This window comes from Schistocerca serialis, chromosome 4 (genome assembly GCF_023864345.2).
Source record: "Schistocerca serialis cubense isolate TAMUIC-IGC-003099 chromosome 4, iqSchSeri2.2, whole genome shotgun sequence".
Taxonomy (NCBI): Eukaryota; Metazoa; Arthropoda; class Insecta; order Orthoptera; family Acrididae; genus Schistocerca; species Schistocerca serialis.
The window spans coordinates 701,607,711-701,626,723 of NC_064641.1; the positions used below are offsets into that span (position 1 = coordinate 701,607,711).

General features: G+C 45.5%; 1 protein-coding gene across 1 annotated transcript in view; it reads right to left on the minus strand.

Moving 5' to 3' along the window:
• The window catches only part of LOC126473207 (uncharacterized), a 66,693-nt gene that overhangs the window by 40,328 nt on the left and 7,352 nt on the right, over window positions 1-19,013 (minus strand). The window contains exon 2 of the mRNA XM_050100111.1: window positions 393-477. Coding sequence (XP_049956068.1) covers window positions 393-477 — 85 coding nt within the window. The remainder of the gene's footprint in view (window positions 1-392; window positions 478-19,013) is intronic.

Below are 19,013 nucleotides of genomic sequence, written 5' to 3' on the forward strand. Positions count from 1 at the left end.
TTACACACTATAATTTTAAAAATATCTGTATTGCAATTTAAAATATCATATTAGCAATTGCAAGACAAATCATTTTACTCACAAAAACAACTGCAATCAAAAATTTCTATGCCATCATATCAAGATAAAATGTATTCTTAAATAAATTGTTTTCATTAGAAAAATACATAAAGATGTCATTTACTGCCTAGGCTGTACCTTAATTCTTTTTTATTCTCATTTAGTTTTATTTTCATGGCTACAACATTTTCTGTGTATAAGTGAACTTGTAAATTAATGACAATGTATTTGGAGAGTATGACTTCTAAGTAGCTGATGCTATAAGAAGTTTATTGCTACTGGGAATTTCATTGCTTCGCATTCTGCAAAAATTTACTTTAATATTTACTTACATGCAGTTGAACTCTGTTTCTTAGCCCACCGGATTATTTCTGGCCATGAAATGGCGATATCTCGACCCGTTCTTGTTTGATTTGGCTGTAACAATAAAAAACAGTGGCTAATCTGTATTAGAAATTAATATTTTAAGGAAAAAATTGTAAACATAGAAGAAATCAATAAACATCACCTAGATCAAGAGAAGTTCACAATTAACGAAACACCAGGTGAGGCTTCACATAGCTCAAGCAAAGATAGCAGTTGCTGCATATTTCTGAACTTCTATAAGTGTTGATCTTTCTTACATCTTCTAGTACTCATGAGCGAAATAATTAAGGAACACATTCCACAGAACACAGGTTACCACACAGAAAGTATACGTCAAGCATAAATTGCAAATTACCTTTATCACTGGTGTGCAAGTCCGTCTTTCATAGTTAGTGTTTTAAATCCAGTTTTTCCAAGGAATCAACTGCACAAGGGACGTGTATATTATACCTAACAACTGGATTTCCATGTTTAAGAAGTAAACCAAGTGTAGCATTTGTCCCTTCATCCTGCATATACATCTAAATCTATACTCTACAAACTACTATGAAGCCAAGAAGGGCATGGCAGATGGTATATCCCATTGTAACACTTAGGATTTCTTCCCGTTCCAGTCACGTATGAAGTGTGAGAACAATGTTTGTTTGAATGTCTCCATGCTTTCTGTAATTATTCTAATCTTGTACTCAAGAACCCTATGTGAGTGATATGGAGGGGGTTGTTGTACATTCCTAGAGTCATCATTTAAAGCTGGTTCTTGAAACTTTGTTAAGAGGCTTCCATGTGATAGTTTATGTCTCTCTTCATGTCTGACAGTTTAGCGTCTTCAGCATCTCTGTGATACTCCCCCATGGGTTGAACAAAGCTATGATCACTCATGCTGCCCTTCATATATTGGTATCAAGCAAACAAAATTCCTTAAAAGGTATGAATGAGAGGCCAAAATTAGTCCTTCATGTGTTATCTGGGATGGAAAAAAAGTAGAAAAAGGGAAGGATAAGGCCAAGCATTAAAAAAAAAGTTCCAGTGTGTGTGTGTGTGTGTGTGTGTGTGTGTGTGTGTGTGTAGGGGAGAGATGCTAGCTGAAAACAGCTGCTGGCTACTCCTCACAGCTAGTTATGTGGCTAGAGGCACACCTTTTGTGTCTGGCCTGCAATCCCCTTCCCATCATTGTATAAGTCTAGTATAATAGTCAATCCAATAAAATGAAATGATAGAAGGAAGCAACATAACACTCATGGACTAAAATGACAAGGAATGTAGAAACAACATAAATGAATTACAAGTTAAAAGGTCAGGCCAACAGGCAGGGATCGTCAGTGACGAACTGCAATGGGACGTGACTAGCTACTCCGGCCAAAAGGCAGCCTAGTTATAATGGGTGACATTCAGACAAACTTATACAAGCTTGGTGCTTGGCAGTCACTGGCTAAAACTGAGTGTACTAAGTTGGTTAACTTCAGGGTTCACTTTAATGTGGTAAAAGTGGGGTATTCTATGAAAATGTGCACCACAACTGCAATTTGTCTACGAATGTATTCATGGATCATTCCAGTGTGACTAATGCAAACTTGGCAAAGAATTATAGACTCTCAGCAGGACATTAACACAAAGACAACTATGCTGTTTTTGAATCTTTTATTATATGTAGTTTGCTGATGGCAGTCAAGGCATACCGTTCACTCCATGACACTCTGAGAGCTGTTCGAATAATGAAGCCCATAAGTAGTTTAATTTCACAGAATCTTATTTAGGAGCTCTTCGGTTAAATGATCTGCAAGTTTTTCTTATTATTCGAATGTGGGTAGGGTCAAGAGCAGCTCAGAAAGGTTTTGCATGGACAATATCAGAGAGTGTCCGGAATACCTGTCAGTTATAGCTTGTAAACTGCTCAAAGAAACATTGCAAATTAGAAACGGTCCATGTGAGCAAGTGTAGATGTATTGAAGAGATCATGTAATGGCTACTAATTCTGCAGTAAATATTCTACTTTCTTGTGGTAGGGAGTGTTGTTCACCACTGATAGTGTGTGTGAATGACTGGCCTGGTGGCCATCTTTGCATGATACATGTGTGTAGACAGTTTCTGAACTCAAATCTGTTCACCAAATAAAACAGTGATCATAGAGTAGATGGGTCTTTTTACATCGAAGCCCATTTAACTGCTATTAGAAAAAGGGTTACAGTCAGAACAGTTCCTAGTGGGACTGTCTTCCTGCACGTGTGAAAAGACAGTGAGAAGTACCTACTTGAATAACCCAAGATTTAGATAGAAGTCGCTTAAGTACTAATTAGTTGTCAGTTCAGCATTCTCTCAAATCACTTGCATAAAACACTCCTAACGCAAGTGGAATGATAGATGTCCACCTCACGTAAGTCTTTATCAGTTTCAAAATTGGGATAACTATGTTTTCACTCTTAACAGAGTGAGTTGCTTTGTAATGCATGAGAATAAGAGGGCAACTATGTTTTCTGCAAGGATGTACCAACCAGTGAATATCAATTTACAAGGGGGAAGGAGGAGGGGGCGATTAGAGTGAAAGCAGTGCAAATTTGTGTCACAATTCAATATGATCTGTTTTGCTAACTTCCTGGTAAGTGACTTAATTTCAGGCAGGGTACAATTGGCAAAATAAATTGTTCTCACCACAGTATGTACTGTGCAGCATATAAAAATGTTTATTTCACACTTTCTTAAATGCTGTTAGTGCAATGAAAGATTTACCCGTAAACTCATTCAAATATTATTTACTGAGTCCTGAACACCCTGCTGAAGTTCAGCGTTGAAGTTCACTAAATATACTGCGAAACATTTTTCTAGGTCAATGACTTCATGCCAAAATTTTTTTAAGTCCATATATCAGCCACACAACAAAATTTCTGACATTTTTTTGTAGTGACTGATCTGCCACATAGGCCTTATCTCGATGAGCTTTTACAACAAACTGACCATGGGCAATATTGCTGCTGCACTTAAATAACCATCCATCTCTTACTGCAAAACTCAACAAATGCATTTATGCACATATTACAACTAAAACTATACAGGGTTAGCCCAAATGATTTATTGGATTTGAAAGCACTGTGTTTTTACTAGTATGCTACATACAAAGATGGGAGTTCCTGGCACATTCTACAACTGTTCTGTGTGTGGATCCATGGTTACCCATCACACATCCAAATGGCAATCCAGTACTGCCCAATAAGTTCACGTCATGTTTCTGCCAATATCTGTCACAGAGGCAGTGGTGCGTTCCTCCCATTCCTGCAGTGACATTGGCATTTGGGGTGGTACATAAATAGTGTCCTCAATATAGAGCAGTGTACCCGAACCAGCAATGTGGTAGTTCTTTGTCGAGAAAGGCTTGGACTATTACGTTCCAGTAAGGTGGAGCCCTGTCCTGTTGAAAGATTGAAGTCGAGTAGTCAGTAGCAGTCAGTTCTTGCAACAACCACAACTGCAACATATCCAGGGATACGGAACCTGTCACGGCGCAAACATGCCATTGATGTTAATGCCAGGGACACCTGTTGGGATCAGGTACCCAAAAAGACGTCTTATCTTCGTCCAAACTCGGGAAGGTGAAATATGGCACCCCAATGGTCAACACGTACCTCTCCCAACACTCCTGTTACCGTCGTTTTACAAGCTGGTGAACACGGGCACAGAACCGCTTAAAGGCTGTTACGTGCTCTAGGGAAGGGTGCCGCTTATGCTACTGTAGAGCTCACCGACGCTCTTTAATTGCCTCAGCGACTTCTGGCGACCTCCAAGGGACTGTCTTTTGCCGGGGGGCACCCTAAAGAATGAGGAATAACCTTTTCCACTGCAGAAACAATCATTGTAGTGAGCTGCTCAATGACAACATCGACTGCACCATGCGGGAGAGATTCAGCGGTGACAGCAGAGGTGAAGGCTTCCCAGCCTGCCTTGTTTAAAGCCCATCTAGGTAGGTGTCCATGAGCATGACACCGGAGGAGTGACAGGAAGATGGGGAAGTGGTCACTACCACACAGGTAGTTATGTGCTCTCCAGTGGATAGATGAGAGAATACCAGGACAGCAAACTGAGAGATCAATGGCTGAATATGTTTCATGTGTCACACTGAAATGTGTGGGAGCAACTGTATTTAAGAGGCAGAGGTCGAGTTGTGACAGTAAATTTTTGACATCCCTACCTCGGCCAATAAGCATGGCACCACCCCACAAAGGGTTATGTATGTTAAAATCTCCAAAAAGTAGGAAAGGTTTAGGGAGTTGATCAATCAGTGCAGCCAATACATTCATTCAGGGGTACTGCACCATCTGTAGGAAGACATTGCAGACAGTTATTTCCTGTGTCATCCTTATCCTGACAGCCACAATTTCAAGAGAGGGTTGGAAGGGAGCACAAGTTCACTACATTCCGAGTTCAGGACATAGACGCGAACTCCACCTGACACACTATTATAGTCACTATGGTTCCTGTAATATCCCTTATAGCTGCAGAGGGCAGGGGTTTGCATTGATGGAAACTAGGTTTCCTGGAGGGCAATGCAGAAAGCAGGTGTAAAGCTTAACAGTTGCCATAGCTCAGCCAGGCGGTGGAAAAAACTGCCACAATTCCACTGGAGCATTACGTGATCGTGAGACTGGGAAGGCAAGAAACACTCAATGAGGCAGTCTATGCCTCAGTGTCACCTGCCGCCACAAGATGAGTACCTGTGCAATTGACATCCATTGTGTCTGAGGGCCCAGCGAGATCCAGGTCCTTAGTGAACGTCAGAATCTCCATCTCATCCTCAGACACAGAGCTTGTAGGTAGTGGTGGTGTGGGTGCCACCACAGTGCCTTGGTTCTTAGCGGTCTGTTTCTTTTTAGGTTTCTCTCGCTGCTCCTTAGGTTTGTCTGCCTGGGAGGGCTTCACTATTTCAGTCTCAGGGATGGAGGACCATGAAGCCCTACGACCAGCTACCTGTGGTTGCTTCAGCCACTGGTGGGTGTCAGTTTTGTCACAGGTAGGAACATGGGAAGAGAGTGACCCAAGGAATCCCTTCCTAGCAAGAGGAGCTGAAGAAGACTTGTGCTTCTCCAGCTGAGAAGTGGAGAATGATGTCCCCGATGGTTGGGGGGATGTTGCTCCTGAAGTAGGTTGTGCAGGAGCAACAGGGAGGGAAGTGCCCCCACCATCATGTGGACAGGTGGAGTCTGACTGCTCTGAGAGCCAACTGTACGCAGCGGAACAGAAGATGGTAGAACCATTGTTGTAGCGGAGGTGTAGGTTGTCATCATATGCACAGGATGTTGCCCCTCATATTTTCTCTTAGCCTCAGTGTAGGTCAGTCGGCCCAGGGTCTTGTATTCCAGTATTTTTCTTTCTTTCTAGGGAATCCTGCAGTCTGGCAAGCAAGGCAAATGGTGCTCTCCGCAGTTGACACAGATGGGAGGTGGGGCACAGGGAGTATTGTGATGTGAGGCACGTCCACAATCCCAAAAGGTGACACTGGAAGTACAGTGGAAAGACATGTGGCCAAACTTCCAGCACTTGAAGCACCGCATCGGGGGAGGTATGTATGGCTTTACGTCACAGCGGTAGACCATCACCTTGACCTTCTTGGGTAATGTGTCACCCTTGAAGGCCAAGATGAAGGCACCGATGGCAACCTGATTATACCTCAGACCCTGATGGACGCGCCGGATGAAATGGACACTTCGCCACTCTAAATTGGCGCGTAGCTCATCGTCAGATTGCAAAAGGAGGTGCCTGTGAAATATGACACCCTGGACCATATTTAAGGTCTTACGGGGCGCAATGGAAACAGAAACATCCCCCAGCTTGTCACAGGTGAGTAGTGCCCATGACTGGGCAGAGGATGCTGTTTTGGTCAAGACTGACCCTGACCACATTTTGGACAAGCCCTTCACCTCCCAAAACTTGTCCTCCAAACACTCCACAAAAAATTGAGGTTTAATTGACAAAAAAGATTCCCCATCAACTCTCATACATACAAGGTACCAGGGTGAATAAACTTCGCAGCCTGGCATTCCTCCCATGGTGTGGCCAGGGAGGGGGAGGGGATGGAGAGGGGAGGGGGGAATGATTTGGGTCGTATTTTATTATCATTGAAGTTAGACCTCGATCGCTTAGAGACTGCTGGTATTTGACCACCAGCAAGAGATTGCGTACTACGCTTCATGGCATGCCATCCACCCTGATGCCACCCACTCCAACCGGGGCCCTCACGACGGGTGTCACACAGCTGTAGCAAAGGCCGCCTGGTAGACGGCCATTGCTGGGAGTCCCGATGCCCCAGGGTGACAGGCATCTACTCCTTGCCATACACGGGGAGTTAACGGCACAGGCATCAGGCCTGTGTGGTCAGGGAGCTACAACCAACATGGTACATGGCGGCCCCAACACAACAGACTGGCTACCATGCTGGATATCAGGTGCAAAATAGCTAAGAAGTCCATTATTGTCAGAAAGTGATACTGCACAGAGGATAGAGGAAAACGCACCCAGGAGGGTGACCTCACCCAACAGCTGGAGAATGAGCGGAAGTGCAGATCCACGTCGACGAAGGATGTGAGGGGGAGGGGGCTCAGCACATGATGGACACTGTGCACTATGTAAGGCACCCTTCCCCAATTGGCTCGCTCTTCAGGAAAATTTTGAAAAATGGAGGTGAAATACTACAGGGGACAATCACAAAGGCCGACAGGCAGGAATACCTCGGGCCTATTCTAATACCTGGACCCGCACGGGGGCCGCCATTTAGGCCTTCGTCAACAATAAACACACACACACACACACACACACACACACACACACACACACACACACACACACACAAAAACACAACTCATACACATGACTGCAGTCTCAGGCAACTGAAATCACACTGCCTAGTCCTTTACAAAGGAACACACAGGATAATTGCCCCAATTTAATCCTCATACCATTGAAAAGATGAGTGAAATCATTATTAGGGTCAGTGATGTTGAGAAACAGCTGAAATCATTAAAACTAGGACCTGATGAAATCCCTATCGCAATCTATGCTTAATTTGTGGCCGAGTTCACCCCTCCCCTAACTACAATCTATTGTAGATCCCTCAAACAAAACACTGTGCCCAGTTCTTGGAAAAAAAATAACAGGTCACACCCGTCTACAAGAAGGGTAGCAGACGTGAGCTACAAAACTACCATTCAATATCCTTGACATCGATTTGTTGTAAATCTTGGACCATATTCTGAGGTCAAACATAATGTAGTATCTTTAACAGAATGGCCTTCTCAGTGACAACCAGAATAGATTCCAAAAACATTGATCATGTGAAACCCAACTCCACTTTTCTCACATGAGATACTGAAAGCTTTGGGACAAGGCAGTCAGGTACCTGCAGTATTTTTTGATTTCCAAACTGCATTTGACCCAGTACCACATTTGTTGTCAAAAGTGTGATCACATGGGGTGGTGGCTGTTGTCTTCAGTCCAGAGACTGGTTTGATGCAGCTCTTCATGCTACTCTATCCTGTGCACGCTGCTTCATCTCCTAATAACTTTTGCAACCTACATCCATCTGAATCTGCTTAGTGTATTCATCTCTTGGTCTCCCTCTATGATTTTTACCCTCCACACTGCCCTCCAATACTAAATTGGTGATCCCTTGATGCCTCAGAACATGTTCTACCAACCGATTCCGTCTTCTAGTCAAGTTGGACCTTGCCATTGGTGGAGAGGCTGGCGTGCCTCAGCAATACAGATAGCCGTACCGTAGGTGCAACCACAATGAAGGGGTATCTGTTGAGAGGCCAGGCATTCCTGAGGAGGGACAGCAGCCTTATCAGTAGTTGCAGGGGCAGCAGTGTGGATGACTGATTGATCTGGCCTTGTAACACTAACCAAAACAGCCTGGCTGCGCTGGTACTGCAATCGGCTGAAAGGAAGGGGAAACTACAGCCGTAATTTTTCCCGAGGGCATGCAGCTTTATTGTATGGTTAAATGTTGATGGCTTCCTCTTGCATAAAATACTCCGGAGGTAAAATAGTCCCCCATTCAGATCTCCAGGCAGGGACTACTCAGGAGGACGTCATTATCAGGTGAAAGAAAACTGGCGTTCTACGGATCCGAAAGTGGAATGTCAGATCCCTTAATCTGTTAGGTTAGATCATATAAAAAGGGAAATGGAGAGGTTAAAGTTAGATATAGTGGGAATTAGTGAAGTTCGATGGCAGGAGGAATAAGACTTCTGGTCAGGTGAATGCAGGATTATAAATACAAAATCAAATAATGGTAATGCAGGAGTAGGTTTAATAATGAATAAAAAATAGGAGTGCGGGTAAGCTACTACAAACAGCATAGTGAACGCATTATTGCGGCCAAGATAGGCACGAAACCCATGCCTACCACAGTAGTACAAGCTTATATGCCAACTAGCTCCACAGATGACGAAGAGATTGAAGAAATCTATGATGAGATAAAAGAAATTATTCAGATAGTGAAGGGAAACAAAAATTTAATAGTCACGGATGACTGGAATTTGATAGTAGGAAAAGGAAGAGAAGGAAAAGTAGTAGAGGAATATGGAATTGGGGTAATGAATGAAAGAGGAAGCTGCCTGGTAGAATTTTGCACAGGGCATAACTTAATCATAGCTAACACTTGGTTCAAGAATCAGGAAAGAAGGTTGTATACATGTAAGAGGCCTGGAGATACTGGAAGGTTTCAGATAGATTATATAATGGTAAGACAGAGATTTGGGAACCAGGTTTTAAATTGTAAGACATTTCCAGGGGCAGATGTGGACTCTGACCACAATCTATTTGTTATGAATTGTACATTAAAACTGAAGAAACTGCAAAAAGGTGTGAATTTAAGGAGATGGGGCCTGGATAAACTGAAAGAACCAGAGGTTGTGCTGAGTTTCAGGGAGAGCATAAGGGAACAATTGACAGGAATGTGGGAAAGAAATACAGTAGAAGAAGAATGGGTAGCTTTGAGGGATGAAATAGTGAAGGTAGCAGAGGGTCAAGTAGGTAAAAAGATGAGGGCTAGTAGATATCCTTGGGTAATGTAAGATATATTGAATTTATTTGATGAAAGGAGAAATATAAAAATGCACTAAATGAAGCAGGCAAAACGGAATACAAATGTCACAAAAATGAGGTTGACAGGAACTGCAAAATGGCTAAGCAGGTATGGCTAGAGGACAAATGTAAGGATTTAGAGCCATATACAGGGTGCCTACGTGGACAAGAAAAAAAAATTCCCGGATTTCCCAGTTAAAAACACAATTTCTCCCGGATGAAATTACGTATAAAGCAGGTGAAAATACATCCGTCTTAAGTAACAGTATACTTTCCCTCGGAGCTGTAAAACCTATCAGTCCTCTGAATCGTAAAGTTATTATACCGGCAGAGGACGTACCAGCACTTTAGGAAACGAAATCCAGGAAGAACAATGCGTTTGGAAAGTTGTCTGACGCAAGACAATACGCACAGAGTTTATTTTCGTATTGCGAAAGTATATACACAAATCCACAAATTACAGCATGGTACCTTCCGAAACTCTAAAATAGAGATTGCGTTGAGCGATGCACTTTTGTCAGCCAGTCATAGCTCATGTCACGTGATCTCGCTAGGACGCTAGCGAATGACGGCAGTTATCCAGAGCACGAGGCCTACGAGAAAGACAGGCCGCGGCGCGTATGTTACGAAGGTAGACCGAGCTCGCTGAACTCAGCAAAGTGCGTTTCTACACCGGTTAACTCGTAAGCAGGTATGTATGTACGAACGAGAATTGCATCCACTGTTATTAGTCTTACAATGATAGGAAGTCCGTAGGCCTACTAACAGGCTCTAATTTGGCAATTAAAACCGTGCCAAAAGTCGAAGTGTTCTGGCATGAAGAGACTTGTGACATTGCTCAGTAACACGTTATGCACATTTTTTTGAAGGTCAATTAGACTTTTTGCCATCGATTGCATAATTTTTTATCTATGAACGTACAACATTAAATATGAAAACTAACTTGAAGCTCGGTCTTTTTTTAGCGTGTGTTACACGTTAAGTCATATCAAATACAAATGTGCCGGTAAAATTTTAAAGAGTGGCATAAATGACTTATCTTCTGGGCCCGACATTTTTCAAATGGCTAATCCTCAAAGTGTTACGTTTTGAATGAGTTATAATGCTCTGTGATTTTAGAAGTTCACAGCACATTCTCACACGTAACATAAATCATCTTGTGTGGAAATTTACTTTGAAAGTAACGCATCTCAAGCCACTATTCGTAATATTTTCTGGTGATCTGTTAGAAATGTAAACAATTGTGACGCCACGCACATCGAATGCACGTTAGTTGTTACGGACGTACTGCATAATCTTCGACCTAAAGCCTTTGACACTTTTCGGTGTCGCCAAACTGGTTTGTGCATTGAGTAAATTACCCATTTTCTATGCAACTAAACTTTTATTTTGGTGTTATTCTTTGATTTATGTTCCATTGCTGTAGTATTATTCAGCAGTAGTGGACTAAAGTTCTTTGTCAGCGTATCAGATCTTGCACGTCAAACCTACAAAACTTTAACTGAAGTCTAAAACAATGAAAAATCCCGGAATTCTAAAAAATTCCCGGGTTTTTCCTGGATTTGTCCCGGATGAAAAAATTCCAAATTAAAGAGACCTTTGGAGAAAAGAGAACCACTTGTATGAATATCAAGAGATCAGATGAAAACCCAGTTCTAAGCAAAGAAGGGAAAGCAAAACGGTGGAAGGAGTATCTAGATGGTCAATACAAGGGTGATGTACTTGAGGACAATATTATGGAAATGGAAGAGGATGTAAATGAAGATGAAATGGGGATATGATACTGCTTGAAGTGTTTGGCAGAGCACTGAAAGACCTAAGTTGAAACAAGGCCCTGGGATTAGACAACATTCCTTTAGAATTATTTATAGCCTTGGGAGAGCCAGCCCTGACAAAACTCTACCAACTGGTGAGCAAGATGTATGAGACAGACGAAATACCCTCAGACTTCAAGAAGAATATAATAATTCCAATCCCAAAGACTGCAGGTGTTGACAGATGTGAAAATTACCAAACTATCAGTTTAATAAGTCATGGCTGCAATATACTAACACGAATTCTTTACAGACGACTGGAAAAACTGGTAGAAGCCAACCTCGGGGAAGATCAGTTTGGATTCTGTAGAAATGTTGGAACACGTGAGGCAATACTGACCCCACGACTTATCTTAGAAGATAGATTAAGGAAAGGCAAACCTACGTTTCTAGCATTTGTAGACTTAGATAAAGCTTTTGACAATGTTGACGGGTATACTCTCGTTCAAATTCTGAAGGTGGCAAGGGTAAAATACAGGGAGCAAAAGACTATTTAAAATTTGTACAGAAACCAGATGGCAGTTATAAAAAGTCGAGGGACATGAAAGGGAAGCAGTGGTGGGGAAGGGGAGAGACAGGGTTGTAGCCTATCTCCAACACCATTCAATCTGTATATTGAGCAAGCAGAAAAGGAAAATTTGGAGTAGGAATCAAAATACTTGGAGAAAAAATAAAACCTTTGAGGTTTGCCAATGACATTGTAATTCTCTGAGACAGCAAAGGACCTGGAAGAGCAGTTGAACGGAATGGACAGTGTCTTGAAAGGAGGATATAAGATGAACATCAACAAAAGCAAAACGAGGATAATGGAAGGTAGTCGAATTAAATTAGGTTATGCTGAGGTAATTAGATTAGGAAATAAGACACTTAAAGTAAAGGAGTTTTGCTATCTGGGGAGCAAAATAACTGATGCTATATAAAAAGTGTAGACTGGCAATGGCAAGGAAAGTGTTTCTGAAGGTATTTATATGGAGTGAAGCCATGTATGGTAGTGAAACATGGACAATAAATAGTTTAGACAAGAAGAGAATAGAAGCTTTTGAAATGTGGTGCTACAGAAAGCGCTGAAGATTTGGTTGGTTGGTTTGTGGGATTGATTGGACCAGACTATTAGGGCCATCAGTCCCTTTTTCCACGAACTTGAAACACCAACAAAGAATAAAAACAAACAATGGAGATGACAAGAGACGACACAGGACAAGAAAGACTCAGACAGAGACCAGACAAAAGGAATTAAAATCACAGAGTGTGACAGTGGTTGGCCGACCATAGAAACAAAAAAGGAAAAGGCAACCACCAAGAAACGCACTAAAAAACCCAGTTTAAAATCGTAGGCCAAAGGCCAGCCTCAACACAAAAAAAGGACAAACACTTAGATCAAGCGATAAAAACCCCCTGCTCAAATAAAACTCAAAACTAAATCTGCCATTGTAACGTCATCTAATAAAAGTGCAGGAAGCATGTCAGGCAGCGCAAACGTCTGCCTGAGCGGAGTTACAAATGGGTAGTCCAACAAGATGTGGACCACCGTCAAAGCTGACCCGCAGCAACATAAAGGTGTGTCCTCGCGGTGCAATAAATAGCTGTGTGTTATCCAGGTGTGGCCAAAGCGCAGCCGGCAGTGGACTACAGAGTCCTTGCAAGAGACCCGCAAGGAGGAGCGGCCACACACCAGTTGTCTCCCTGACCGGCCGAAGTTTGTTGGGTGAAGGCAGGGTGTGCGATTCTTCACCCCAGGTGCCGAGTACCTTCTGCCGCCAAACTGACCTGAGGTCACTCTCCGAAAGGCCAATTTCCAAGGCTGGTGCACCGACAGCCTGCTTGGCCAGCATGTCAACCCGTTCATTTCCTGGGATGCCAACATGACCCAAGGTCCACACAAAGATCACAGAGCGGCCTCAACGGGCAAGGGTATGGATGGACGACTGGATAGCCATCACCAGACGAGAGCGAGGAAAACACTGGTCGACAGCTCGTAAACCGCTCAGGGAGTCACTACAGATGACGAATGACTCACCTGAGCAGGAGCGGATACGCTCTTGGGCGCGAGAGATGGCGACAAGTTCTGCAGAGAAAACACTGCAGCCAGCCGGCAACTAGCGTTGTTCATAATGGACTCCCAGAGTAAGAGCATAACTGATGCAACCAGCAACCATCAAACCGTCGGTATATACCACGTCAGATCCTCAAAGTGTGCCAAGTACTGAAAGAAAGTGGCGGCGGAGGACCGCAGGAGGGACTGAATCCTTCGGGCCCTGTGCCATTTTGATCCGAAGGCATGGGCGGGGTACCCACCATGCGGGTAAACATAGAGGGGACCAGAAAAGAGGCCTGACACGGAGCGCAATCGTACACCCTGACCGGTGCCGCCATTCCGGAAGATGGACGACTGAGTTGGGGAACAGCAGACGTAGTTGGGATGCCCGGGCAAGCTACAAACATGTGCAGCATAAGCGGCAAGTAGTTGGTGGCGCCGATCCGCAATGGAGGGACACCAGACTCCTGAACTATGCTGTTGACAGGGCTTGTACGGAAAGCTCCAGTGGCGAGTCGAATCCCGCTGTGAAGGATGGGGTCAAGCAACCGGAACGGGAAAGCTGATGCTGAACCATAAGCCAGGCTCCCATAATCTAGACAGGACTGAATTAATGCCTGATACAGTCATAGAAGGGTAGACCAATCAGCACCCCAGCTGGTGTGACTAAAGCAACAAAGAGCATTAAGATGTCGGAGGACGTTTGTTTAAGTTGCCGAATATGGGGCAGCCAAGTCAACCGGGTATTGAAAACCAATCCCAAAAACTGATGCGTCTCCACCACAGCAAGTCAACCGGGTATCGAAAACCAATCCCAAAAACTGATGCGTCTCCACCACAGCAAGAGGTTCGCCGTCAAGATAAAGTCGTGGCTCAGCGAGAACAGCAAGATGCCGGCAGAAATGCATAACGCAGGTCTTGGCAACTGAAATCTGGAAGCCATGCGCTACAGCCTTGCGGATAGCGCCCTGCAGCTGCCGTTCAGCAGCTGCAATGCCAGTGGAGCTATAGTATAGGCAGAAGTTGTCAGGATACAAGGAAGCTGAGACAGACGTTCCCACCTCTGCAGCGAGCCCATTAATTGCAATTAAAAAGAGGCAGACACTTAAGACAGATCCTTGCGGTACCCCATTCTCCTGAACTCGGGAGGAACTATGGGAGGCCGCAACTTGCACGCGCAAGGAATGAAGCAACAGAAAATGTTGTATGAAAATCGGGAGCAGACCCCAAAGACCCCAACCATGAACCATAGAGAGGATGTGATGTCGCCATGTCGTATCATATGCCTTCCACATGTCAAAAAAGCCGGCGACCAGATGCTGATAGCGGGCAAAGGCCATACGAATGGCAGGCTCCACGCACAACAGATTAGCAGAGGCAGAGCGGCCCTTACGGAACCCACCCTGAGACAGAGCCAGAAGGCCCCAAGACTCGAGTAGCCAACTCAACCTCCGGCTCACTATGCATTCGAGCAACTTGCAAAGAATGTCGGTGAGGCTAATTGGGCAGTAGCTGTCCACTTCTAGAGGGTTTTTTTGTAAGGTTTCAACATGGGGATTACGGTGATTTCCTGCCATTCTGTCGGGAACTCACCCTCAACGCAGATAAGATTGAAAAGGTCTAAGAGGCATCGCTGGCAGTCCACCGAGAGATGTTTGAGCATCTGACAGTGGATGTGATCTGGCCTGGGAGCCGTATCAGGGCAAGCAGCTAGGGCAGTTTGGAGTTCCCACTCACTGAACGGAGCATTGTATAATTCAGGTTGGCGCATGTGAAATGAAAGGCTCTGACATTCCAACCACTCTTTTAGGGCGCGGAAGGCCACCAGGTAATTCGCAGAAGCGGAACTCTGAGCAAAATGCTCTGCTAAGTGGTTTTCAATTGTGTCGGAGTCAGTACAGACGGCTCAATTCAGCGGAAGCACAGGTACGGGGGTCCAATAGCCATAGAGTTGCCTAATCTTCGCGACCAATGGTGAAGACATACCTTTCCCAGCACTCCTGCTTGTGTCAGCGAATGAGGCGGCGGGCTCACGCACGGAGCCGTTTAAAGGCGATGCCGCTTGTGACATTCAAGGGCCCACCTCCGATCTTTAATCACCTCAGCGACCTCGGGCATCCACCAAGGCACAGTCCACTGCCGAGGGGACCCAGATGAACAGTGAATGGCAGATTCTGTGGCAGTAATGATGCTAGTGGTGACCGAGTGAACCACTGTATCAATGGCATCATTGGAAAGAGGCTCAATAGTGGCAATGGAGGTGAACAAGTCCCAGTCAGCCTTATTCATAGCCCATCTACAGGGGCGCCCAGAAGAGTGACGCTGTGGCAGTGACAGAAAGATCAGAAAGTGGTCACTATCGCACAAGTCATCATGCACACTGCATTGGACAGATGGTAAATAGGCTAGGACTGCAGACTGAAAGGTCGATGGCCAAGTACGTGCCATGCACCACACTGAACTGTGTGAAGGCACAATTATTTAAAAGAGAAAGATCGAGCTGTGCCAACACTTGCTCAATGACGCTGCCTCGGCCTGTTGACACTGATCCACCCCACAGAGGGTTATGGGCATTGAAATCACCCAGCAATGGTGGCAATGGGGCTATCAGCGCAGCCTGGACATGCTGCGGGACACCACCACCTAGTGGAAGATAGAGACTGCACACAGTAACAGCCCGAGGCATCCACACCCGAACAGCGACAGCCTCTAAAGGTGTTTGTAGAGGGACACACTCGCTGTAAAGAGAGTGGAGGATGTAGATGCAGACGCCGCCAGATACCCTCTCATAAGCTGCCCGGTTCTTATAATAACCCTGATAGCCACGGAAGGCAGGGGTTCGCATCGCTGGAAACCAAGTTTCCTGAAAAGCAATGCAGAGGAAAGGGTGAAAGCTGAGAAGTTGTCGGAGCTCAGCAAGATGGTGGAAAAAACCGCTGCAGTTCCACTGCAGGATGACATTGTCCATGGCCCCATGGCCGAGAAAGGCGTGAAGGGACCGAGGAGCAAATTACGCCGCTGGGTCACCTGCTGCCACCGACTGAGTACCTATGGGAGTGGCATCCATTGTGTCTGAGGGACCATCGAGATCTAGGTCCTCAGCAGATGCCAGAATCTCCACCTCATCCTCAGACACAGAGATTGTAGGTAATGATGGAATGGGTGCCACCACAATTTCCTTGGTCTACAGGTCTTCAATTGCAATTTCTCGCACCGTTCCTTTGGGTGCCCTAGCTAGGAGGGCTTCTTTGATTCAGACTCCGGGACTGAAGAGGACCGCGAAGCCCTACGACCAGTGACCTGTGGTGTCTTGAGCCACTGACAGGTGTCTGTCACGCTGCTGGGGTAGGAACCTGGGAAGGGAGTGACTTAAGGGATCCCTTCTTAGCGAGAGAAGCCTAAGAAGACATACTTATCCGGCTTAGAAATGGGGACTGGTGTCCCCAATGGTGGTGGTGGTGGTGGTGGTGGTCGTGGGGAGAGGGGGGGGAGGGGGAGGGTGGGAGCTGCTCCTGAGGTGGGTGGTGCGGGAGCAACAGGGAGGCTAGTGCCCCCAATCAAGGGGGCAGGTGTAGAATTCCGGCTCAGAGAGGCGATTGTTGGAGGCGGAGCTGATGGGACTAGAACAGTGGTAGTTGTGGCGTAAGTGAAGTCATGTGAACAGGATGGAGGCGTTCAAATTTCTGCTTAGCCTCAGAGTAAGTCAGTTGGTCCAGGGTCTTATATTCCATGCTTTTCCACTCTTTCTGGAGGATCCTGCAGTCTGGTGAGCAAGGTGAATGATGCTCTTCCCAGTCGACACAGCTGGGAGGTGGGGCATATGGGCTATTGGGATGTGATGGGTGTCTGCAATCTCAACATGTGAGGCTGGAAGTACAGTGGGAAGACATATGGTCGAACTTCCAGCACTTAAAGCACCGCATCGGGGGAGGGATATAGGGCTTGATGTCACATTGGTGCATCATCACTATGACCTTCTCAGGTAATGTATCACCCTCGAAGGCCAAGATGAAGGCACCGGTGGCAACCTGATTATCCCTCGGACCCCGATGAACACACCGGACAAAATATATGTCTCGCCGCTCTAAACTGGCGCACAGCTCATCAGACTGCAAAACAAGGTCCCTATGGAATATAATACCCTGGACCATATTTAAACTCTTATGGAGCGTGATGGTAATTGAAACATCCCCCAACTTGTCACAAGCGAGTAACCTTCGTGACTGGGCAGAGGAAGCCGTTTTTATCAGAACTGAACCAGGGTGCGTTTTGGACAAGCCCTCCACCTTGCCAAACTTGTCCTCTAAATGCTCTACAAAGAACTGAGGCTTCATGGAAGCAAAGGATTCCCCATCAGCTCTCGTACATACTAGATAGTGGGGTAAATAAGCTACACTGCCATCCTTAGACTTGCGCTCCTCCCATGGTGTGGCCAGGGAAGGAAACGATTCGGGGTCATACGTGTTCGCATTAAAGTGAGCCCTGGAACGCTTAGATGCTGCTGGCAGCTGGCCACAGAGCAAGAGATGATGCACCACGCTTCATTGCGGGTCATCTGCCCTGATGCCACCCACTCCGACCAAGGGCCCTCCCCACCGGCACTACCCAGCCACAGCAAGGGCCATCTGGAAGGATGGCGATTACCGGGAGTCCCGATGCCCCAGGAAGATAGGCATCTACTCCTTGGCCTACGTGGGGAGTTAACGGCGCAAGTGTTGTCAGGGGGCTACAACCAACAGGGTACATGGCAGCCCCACCACAATGAACTGGCTACCGTGCTGGATATTAGGTGCAAGGAAGTCCATGGGCGTCATCTCCGGAGAAAGCAACACAGCACAGTGCGTGGTAGAAATTGCACCCAGGAATGCATTCTTGCCCAAGAGATGGAGAATGAGCGGGACTGCAATGCAACGACGAGAAAGCTGGCTCATGGTCTCAATGCACTATAGACACAATGCACCATATAAGGCGCCCTTCCCCAACTGGCTCGCTCTTCGGAAGAATTTGGAAATATGGAGGTCAAACCCGAGAGGGGACCATAACATATGGGCCGAAACGTTTGACACACTTTTTAGTCGCCTCTTACGACAGGCAGGAATACCGCAGGCCTGTTCTAACCCCCGAACCGGTAGGGGGGGGGGAGAGGGGGGGGTTGAAGATTAGGTCAGTAGATTAGATAACTAATGAGGTGGTATTGAATAGAATTGGGGAGAAGAGAAATTTGAGGCACAACTTGACTAGAAGAAGGGATCGGTTGGTAGCACATGTTCTGAGGCATCAAAGGATCACTAATTTAGTACTGGAGGGCAGTGTGGAGGGTAAAAATGTGATCAAGCTATTTATACACATAAGTGTGTAATATTTAGTTGCAATACAATTTTTCACTTACGCTATACTGCCACCGCCACCACCACCACCACCACCACCACCACCACCACCACCACCACCACCACAACTAGTAGTAAGGTTTTGCACTGTCTTCAGTGTTCTATGTACTTGAAAGGGTAGTAGTAATGCTACAAACTGGTGCAGGTTCTAAAGTTACTTTTTGTGAAAATACAATGTTTTATCGCAAAGTGAATTTGATGAAAATGAGGTATAATTACTGACAAGTACTGTCAAAGCATGTACTCCATCTGTTGAGACTGCTGGTACAAATCGGCACAGAA